This window comes from Manacus candei, unplaced genomic scaffold (genome assembly GCF_025592945.1).
Source record: "Manacus candei isolate 608988 ecotype Guabito, Panama unplaced genomic scaffold, ASM2559294v1 h1tg000041l, whole genome shotgun sequence".
In the NCBI taxonomy this organism is placed as follows: domain Eukaryota; kingdom Metazoa; phylum Chordata; class Aves; order Passeriformes; family Pipridae; genus Manacus; species Manacus candei.
In genome coordinates, this window is record NW_026138089.1 from 6,583,594 (window position 1) to 6,593,120 (window position 9,527).

A 9,527-nucleotide genomic window follows, 5' to 3' on the forward strand; every position below is an offset into this window, starting at 1 on the left:
GATTTTACCATTTACAGCAATCAAGCAAAACCCCTGTGTCTTGAGAAAGAGCACTGGAATAGAAAAACATTTAGAGGCTAAAAGAGGAGCATTTTGTAGGGAAGAATGTTCAGAAGGGAATTTCAGTGCTAATTACAGCACACCCACTCATATTAAGATGTCCACCTGCTGAGTGGAAAGGATTTCCAAAGTAAACCTTTAAACCCCAGAATGCTGGTGATTTCACTGAGCTGTAAAGCTAAGGCAGGTCATAGCAAGACTGAAACAAATCTGAGGAGAGGCTGTTCTGCACAACTCATCTAGCACTGTCTGCATGGGCTGTAGTCATGCTGTGGACTAGAGCAAAGATGTAACCTGAAAGAGAATTTGTGGAGATTAGCAAGTTGAACAGATTGCCTAAACCAGGCTATTATAAACACTAAAAGGAGAGGTAATGATGAAGTCCTGAGACAAAAGGAAATATGTATTTCAGCATGAGAGTCTTCACAGGAAACCATTACCCCAAAACATTTAACAGCCCCATAATTAGGGTGCAGTTTTAGAACATCTGACACCTGGACAGAAGCCCTAGCTTCTAAGCAAAGCTAGTAGTAAATTTAAAGATGCATTACAACTCCCAGGAGAGTGCCCTAAATAAATAAAAGTGAATAAACCTTCTCTTAAAATTTTGTGAGGCCTAGTCTGGTAGAGACATAGGCACACATGGGCATGACCATACCTAGTTTGAGACTGGAATGTATCCTCAGGGGTTTTAAACTTAGTTCCCAGAAGCTTTGGTATGTATAGAGACAGTCAAGAACTGAGCAAAGGATCAGAGTAACTCAGTGATGAGCTATTACTTAGTTACCTGAAGTGGTAGTTGGGCACCCAAGTTGCCTTTGTGGTTTCAGCCTCTCATGCTTTATGCCATGAGTGCCCAGTCATCAAACAAAGCCATGCACTTCATTTCCTTGTGAATGGTTTTAAATCATGACCTTTTCCACATCTTTCCATGGAAATACTGAAAGCACCATTTCATATAGAAGTGAGGCACGTGGGAGGCTTCCAGTTTACATGTTTCATTTTCAAGGATAGAGAAAACTAGATCCACATGAGACTCTCAAAGCATACAATACCCACAAATAGACTGCTTTGTAAGAGAAAACAGAAGGGTTTAATAGAAAACCAGTGGATGAAGAGGGGAACTTCACATGTAATGTTGTTGGCTTTTACTGAGTCTTACATAGTTTCATTTGGAAAAAATAATAAAAACTGGCTTATCTTTAGGAACAGCGTAATATGGGTTGCAGAATCACTGATGTACAATAAAGCCATGTTGCTGGTTTGTTTTGGTTTGTTGTTTTTGGGGTTTTTTTCCCCATAACAAGTTTAGCATCAGCAGGCTTTATTTCTTTGTCCTCAACCTACACCTTTATTAATGGCCTGCAAGAATAAGCCAGAGTGCATTAATTATGTTTGCAAATAATGTCATTTAAATAAGAGCTGAAAGCACTGCTCAGAACAAAAAAATAACATTAAAGTATGTAGGGAATTTAGAAATCTGTGCTGAATATAGTGACATCTTTGGAGGAAGAGGATAAAGAGCTAAAGATAAATAATTTAAACACAAATGTTCCATAGATGGGAGAAAATGTAGGAAGTGAGAGATGTTCCTAGGTGAGAAAGTGTGGGCAGCTATGACTACTGCCAAAAGAAATTTTTGCAGATCATTAGTGAATATACTAATGTGAGGCACCAATCCAGTGCCATCACGGAGTACTCTCTTGAGTTTCAGGCAGGTTATTAATAAAAGATGACTTATGAGTTGTGTTCAGAGACAAGGAACAAAAGTGGCCAGAGAAAAGGAGTGGTGCATTAAGAAAACCGCCAGAAACCTCAGAAAATTTGCCCATGTGGAGCTTACTGCAGTAGCATGGTCCAGCTGTCTCCCAGGTCAGCTATGGAGGAAAGTTTGGGTGAGCACCTGTGAACAGAACAGAAAAGAACCTGTGTGACATGTTCTGGTGTATGAAAGACAAAAGCAGTATGGGCAGGGCTATCTCTGATGTCCCCTGTACATTGTCCCCAATCAAGAATGCATCTGGCATAGCATCTGCCATTGGCCAAATCCAGGCATATCAGATTAAAATGAAAGAAATTATGTGATTTGAAGACTGTCAAGAGAGCAGCAAGAGAGGGGCTGCTCCACAAAAGATGACAATCCAGGAGCTGGGGTGGCAGCTGTCCTGGTAGGGAGAGGACTGGCAGGAGTCAGTACTGCAGTCTCCAAAGAAGGCAAGGGGTCTGGCTCCAGTGACAGTCACCACTGGGGAAGGCCCCAGGTGAGGATGGTCCAGGCAGCAAAGACCTCTTGTTACCCTCAGTGCTCTTACAGAAAACTATGGAAGAGTTTTAAAGGAAATCTTCTCTTAACCATAGTGGCACTTACTAATGGTTAGTTAAGTCAGTTACTTTGTCATTTAAGTGTTAGGTGTTTGCAGTGAAGACCCTTCTGAGCTAGTCACCTCAAGTCTTTTTCTGTAGTCATTAAATGAAAATGCACTTCAAGGAGCTCATTATTATTGTTATGTGGGTCACATACACATTATGTGCTGCAAGTGCCTATTTCTCTCCAGTGATTGTTAAGAAGCTGGTGGTAAGTATCTCAGATGAAGATGTTATCCTAGGTCCAGTTATGTGAGTGCAGGTGTCTGGCAGATTGGGACTGGGGACTCAGGTATGTCCTGAGGGATTCCTTAATGAAATGATGTTTTGTTGAAGCATAGGATTGTATAATGATGATCATAATAATAAATGTTATATAATTTTTTGACCATATAATGATCATAGAAATGTGCACTGCATATGGGTGACTGCAGTTATAACCATTGCACAGTCAAATATGCATTTATTCTAAGTAATGTTTTAATGACTATAATATCTTTAATAATTCAGCTTTTTGGGGAGGAAATAAATGATAATAATTAACAGATTTCCTTTTGCTGTGTTCTCGAAAGCTAAACAATTGTTTGTTTTAAACAACCACAGCCTGTACTAAATCTAATTACATTTATCTTTAATTTGCACTGAGAAAGAAATGCATTTAGCTTGGCTCCTGCCTTTGCAGGGCATAACATTACTGTAACAATTGTTTAAATTGCTTACCTTTCTGGAAAATGAATTTTTTGTCAATTTTACATTAAAAAAAAGAAAAAAAAGATCCTCTGAAACTGTCAAATACTTTGTTTCTAAAGAATGTGGATTTTCCAAGGGAAACAAGTAGAATGTTTGAGGAGTCCCCATTTTACAGTTGCCTGTGTTTCTTAATAAGAACACTGAAAGCAGGCAGTGTGGTGCTTTTGAGCAGCTGTTTGGAACATACAGGTTTAAAATTGATCTTGAGTCTTAATTCAAGTGATTTGGCAGCTGAGGTAATGCATTCCAGCTACATGTCATATGGCCCCAGCAGTCAGCTGCCTTCTATACCATACCAATAGGGAATCTTCTCATCTTGCTTCCTTCCATGCTTTAGACTGATGAATAGCAGGGAGATGATGATACTTCTCTCAGTAGAAAAGCAAGATCTGCAAGGGGAATTAATTTGATAATAATGCACAAGCAGGGGAAAGCTCTTTTTATTGTTTACGTCTTGAGAAGACAGAGATCTGAGGATGAGTGAACTTCAAAACAAAACCCTGTAAGGTAATTTCTCAACAAAGGATGTTTTCTTTGCTCAGGTCCGGAAATACGTTGCAGTTCACTGCAAAGTGAAATGCCAGCTAGGTTCTAAGAAGTGTTCTGCGTTAACTTAAGGAGTTTCACATTAGTTAACAGCAAAGGGAAATACCAGCTAGGTACTGGTTAATATTTCACTGTGCAGTGAATGTATTTCCATTAACTACAGCTAGATTAGATTAGATGTAAGAATCAAAGTGACCAAAATTTTTCATCTTAAAGACTAAAGTGACTGACTGACTAGGTGCAGTGACACTACACACTCTTTGAGTTTTGTTTTTTTTTTTTCCTTGGCCACTTCTTTATACTGCAAATCTCACAAAAAAAAAAAGGAATACAGCTGCTGGGGTTAGATCTTATATCTAGTGGTCTTAGATCTTCTCAGTAGCTGCTTTTTGTTGGACTCCACTGTTATAAGAATTGTTACAAACAAGATGAAGGGGGTGTCAGGTTACTGCCCAAGGTAATTACTAATTAGTTCTGCAAACTGGGAGCAGGCTTGAGAAGTTGGGGAAATGATGGAAGCATCTGGTGCTGTGTGACTGCTTCTATGGGCATATGCCTCTAAAACCTGTGACCTTGGGTGGCAGAGGACCTAGGAGGAGAGTGCTGGCTGGGAATCAGCACCTACCTGCCTTCAAGTGATGAAGCTGGGCAGTTCTCCACTCACTTCACTCACTCCCTGAGCATTTTTCCTTAAGCATCTGACTCCTATACTGTGTTGTATACAGAGCTCTGGCATGTTTTAGAGCTGTGACTGTCACTGGGCAGCAGAGCTGATTTAAAAAAAATTCTCTGAAGACTTCAGTCTTAAATCAGGGCAATCATAAGATTACACAACTCTCTACAATCACAGTTTTACTCTGTTCTGTGGATGGTATTTGCTGTTTTGCTGTGATGTGAAAATACGGAACTGTTTAATAATACTGAATTTTTGTTCCATGTTTCCATGGGTACTTTCAGAAAAAAGTAAGTACAGCGTCGGTGATGTTGTGTTTGTCTGTGTGCATCTGGCATGCTTGATCATACTGTTAACAACACTTTCCTCACTTGAACTGTGTAATTGATTGCCAGCTGGTGAAATGATCAAATTGAGCATTTCATGCTAGGCTGATATGACACGCTCTTTGTAAGAACCACATCAGCAGCATGTGTGTCATGCAAAGAAAGGGCAAAATGCTGTAGGCAAAATCTTAATGTTAGGACAGCCAAAATAGATATGCTGTCTTATACAAAACTTGGTACAGTGACTTGCTGTAACTGTGGGAGGCTTTCTTAACAGTCAGAGATAGAAATTAAATGAGATGACTGCTGGTGCCACTCTGCCTGTCCCACGCTATTAAAAGGCTGATCTTTTACTTGTTCTTTCTTGGTTTTTCTTTTCACTCAAAGAAGAGACAATGAAATTCAGGCAACAAAGCAGTGCTCAATAACAAGCACTAGTATAGCTGAGTGCAGTTTGTTCACTGTTCCCACATTGCAGTCTTAATCAAAGATCTCTAGCTATGAAGCTACATAGTTCCCCTTGAAACATTACCCAGCAGGCAGTCACTGGGGATCCATGGATAAGGCTGTGTCTAGGTGAGTCATGGGCTGCTTACCTTCTTGGTGTCTCAGAAGGAGATCTACCCCTTGGTGGGGAGCATGACCTGACTGAGGTCCTGTTGGCTGGAGGATGAAGGTGTATGTGGTAAAAACGAGATGTGACAAGACAGGTGTGCAGAGGCTGGCGTAGAGTTGGTACCCAAAGCTGTGTGAGGTCTGAGATCCCCACCTGTACTGTATTAACCATAACCTATGCTCTGAATTGTCATGGGACTGACCAGAATTACTGTTGCTCAAATGTACTTTTGAGTTCCCTGGGCTCCCTTTGCTGGCTTCTGATCTTGGGGAATTCAAATATATGGAAAGCAGAATGCAGAAATGAAGTATGGTAGGGGTAGGTTGACGCTGGAGGCGCTTCTGAAGTGCACTTCAAGTTAAGATAAACCTGGAGACCCAACAGACTTCACAGCTGACTGAAAATGTGGTTGGTGGGCACTTATTTCTCTCAGTTGCTGTGATGATTCCTGTTCTTCACTGTTTCCCTGTTCTGGCCACTTATAAAATAATCACTTGCATGGCTGTTTGTTCTGTGAAAACCAATCTGCTTCTCTCAGGAGACAGCAGAAGGGGATAAAACCCTAGGAAAAACTGTCAGGATATTGATTGGTGCAATGAAAATTATTTATGTTCTGACTGGCAGAACAAAAACTGTAATTTAAGTGTTAGTTGAAGAATTCTGAGTAGATAAAGTTATCTTAACTTTTTCTTGGGTCAAAACATTGATTATCGTAAAGGAGAAATTCCTTTTATGCTTACTCTGAATACCTGTTATTCTCCATGTTGTTAATCATGATTGTAGCCACACAGCACTAGCAAACTGTAGAATGAATGTACAGGAGCCAAGCAAAAAGAAATTGAGCATACTGTTTATTAGGTAGAATATTTTTTCTTGTCAGGTCTTAAACTCCAAACTTAAGCCCATTCCTTTAGAGAAAGATGTTCTTAAGTTTTCTGGAAATGGGTTGCATTTGAGGAAAGTGTTGATCATATGCATCATGGGTTGGAGGGTTTGAAATAAAATATTTGGTTTAGATCCTTCTGAATGCTTATTGCTTCTAACAGCGACAGCTACAGTGACCTAAGCGATGACAGTTCTCCAGAAAAAGAGTTTCCTAATCCTGGCACAAGCTGAAACGACTGTATGAGATTACAGAAATGGATGATGCTATTGAGGTAAACTGAATCATTTTGATACTACTTTATGGTACTTATTTCTTCTAGACTTAAAACAGGAGACAAAGTTAACTTAATTCTCCCTTTTGTTTCAAATCCCGTCTGAGAGCTTATGTCTTCTTTCTTGCCTGTAGCACTTGTTTTTCTCTTCTGCTGCTTAACTCTGTAATTGTGATATTAAAGTCTGCTAAGTGTTTTGAGTACATCTTATATGTAGGATGCTATACAAAATCAAGTTGTGTTACCGTTTGAAGATATATTGAAAATACATTTTTAAATTATGTCTTATTTTTTTGTTACTTCAGTTTTCAAGTTGGAATCACTTAAATTATGTCTTATTTTTTTTGTTACTTCAATTTGCAAGTTGGAATCACTTTGAGTATACTACATAGACATGGCTTTTTATTTTGCATTAATATTCACCTTTATTTGCATTTGATGCATTGATACCACAAAGACATCCCAACATAAGTACTTGGATTTAATCTGCAGAGTGATAGAGATACAAACAAATTTTATAAAATCATAGCTTTGTTTGCCATAGGCTTTGCCAGACTGGTGTTGGATCATTTATTTATTAACCTGTAAACATGGTAGTCATAAATTTAATTTCAGTATGACACACCTGATCTCTGCAGGATCTGGGTTTGAAACTTAGCCTTACTCTATTTTCACTGTGCAGATTCATGAGAGTTGTGGCTGGTATGGCACTCTGATTCATGTTTTTCTGAGCACTTCTGTAAGCACGACACAGCTTTCCCCTCTGATTTTATTCCTCTCACATGGTGTAGTCATTAAGCAGCTGTGCCAAACAGACAGTTAAGGCTACACATGAATGATGCATTTCTGCCTGATGATCTCCTGATTGAAGTACAGGCATGAGATGCTAGAAATTGGAGTTCAGTCCTTGGCTGCAGCCTGAGTTTCTTCTGGGATTTTCAATTTATTTCTTTTTCCATCTTATGTACCACATGTTAAAAATAATAATCCATCCCAAAATCATGAGAACAGAGAACAGAATGTTAAATGATTTCATGACCTGGTACATATCGATACAGTACTGATGCATGTTGTAAAATGACCAAAAAATAAGTAAGCAAAATGTTCCTTTTCACTCTTGCCTGGATCCTTCCCACCTCCAAACGTCACAATGGTTATGTTTCTTGAGACCAGCACAAAGTATGGGACAGCCCCTTTAGCTTTGTCCTTACTTTGCTTTATGAATGGTAGTTCTCTGTTTAGTGTTGCAGCTCTGGCTTGTTCAGTGTGTGGATGAATGTACTTTTGTGATGCTTTTAAGTGGTTATCAGTAGTCAGGTTGATTTTGTTTGAACGTGTCACTGGTGGATACCAGTTGTATTCAACAGAATTACTCTAGAAAGTACTAAAAAACTAAATCTGGATATAAAAGAAGGATAGAAGCATTGGTTCATTTCTTTTTATCTCGTAGTTAGATCTACCCATTAATCAGAGCTGGGTACACATGTAGACTATATTTAGCTTTGTGGTTTGTTTTGTGCTGTTTGAAGCAGATGAAATGAATCTACTTTAGTAATTACCATAGGACTACTTTGGAGTCAGTCAGCAGATTTGAGTGAAAATTACATAAGCATGAAATAAACTGAGTTAGAGAGAAAATATTTTTAATAGTTGATTTTTTTACATTTATTTTTTCTTCCCCTCCCTCTTTTTATGTTACAGAAACTTGGGAACAAAACAATATTGAAGAAAGTAGAAGAGTAAGCTGCTTTCAGTTCTCATACTGTCTCCTCCTCTATGGCTTTCAGTAATTCTCATTACAGATGACAGTTTAACTGTCCTGTAGCAAAAACAGTTCTGTGTAAATGCTGTTTCTCTTTAAAAGTTACAAAACAGGTGTGCACCTTAGCTGTTAATCATTACTGATCTTGTTCTCTATTTCAGAGTGATCTCAGGTGAATATGTATTAATTCACTAGTTCACAGCTGTTCTTGATTTGAAGAAAGATTTGACTGGTTTCAATTTGCCTTACAACAGGAAGACAAAATGCATTAGTTCTTGGGAGTGAGAGGGAATGCAGTAAAACATTTAAGGGAAAATTGTCTTATTCTTGAGCAGTAGAAAACTGTTTCAGATTTGTTTCCCTGTTAAACTTGTATATATATATTTTTTTTAACTTTTTTTGCTGTTCAATATGTACAAATGAAAAATTGTTGCTATATTTCAGCTCTTTGTGATTGTAATAATTAATGTTGGATACACATTTTCTCACTTTGCTCTTATAAGTGATTTGATTCCACATAAGTTCATTTGCTCTATTTCTCCTGGAAGTCTGGTAATACTGACCTGCAAAATTACAGAAGTGATATTAGAAGCTGGTTTTGTATTTATATTTTGTAAGAGAGAAAGTAAATGCAATCATATTGAACACTTGTGTGAAAGTTGTAGAAGAACCAGTCACAAACCTGGAGTGTTTTCTAGGATGTTTTTCTGCATCCAGTGACCACTCCATTGTCACAGCACTTAATCCCCAGTAGAATACAATGATGTGTTTCAATTTAAAAATCACAAGTTCTTCCACTGCATGCAAGCAACTGCAAGCAGCCCTCCAAAGCCAGGACTGGAGCCTGAATCACTGAGACAGGAGAGGAAGGTGAGAGGTGCTGTACTGGATGTAAGGCTGGATCCCATTAGCAGTGGGGCATCATCAAACCTGTCACAGAAGCTGGACCTGAGCTATGTAACTGATGGGCTCCAGATGCCTGAAACACACTTTCCTATAAAGAAAAATTCGGAATTCTGAGTGTCGTGTTTCATTTTGGTTTTGGGCAAAATGACTTTTTAAAAATTCATCAAAAATTAAATATTTGCACAAAATTAAAAGGCACCATGTCCCTTATTACAGCTTTGTAAAACACCAAGTTTGAAGCTTTGCATTGCTCTAGGAAATCTCAGGTTACACAGCCAGTTTATCTGTTTAGTAAAAGAAGCTTTAATGATAGTGAAATATAAAATGTATTCCTATGGCATTACTTTTCTAAAGCAGTTTGCAAATG

At 38.4% G+C, this 9,527-nt stretch overlaps 1 protein-coding gene across 2 annotated transcripts in view; it reads left to right on the forward strand.

Annotated features, from left to right (window-relative positions):
• CTPS2 (CTP synthase 2) overlaps nt 1-9,274 on the forward strand; it is a 63,473-nt gene extending 54,199 nt beyond the window's left edge. For both annotated transcript variants that reach the window (XM_051795037.1, XM_051795038.1), the window contains exons 18-19: nt 6,382-6,492; nt 8,194-9,274. In XM_051795037.1, coding sequence (XP_051650997.1) covers nt 6,382-6,451 — 70 coding nt within the window. In that variant the 3' untranslated portion in view covers nt 6,452-6,492; nt 8,194-9,274. The remainder of the gene's footprint in view (nt 1-6,381; nt 6,493-8,193) is intronic.
• Nucleotides 9,275-9,527: the final 253 nt, after the last annotated feature.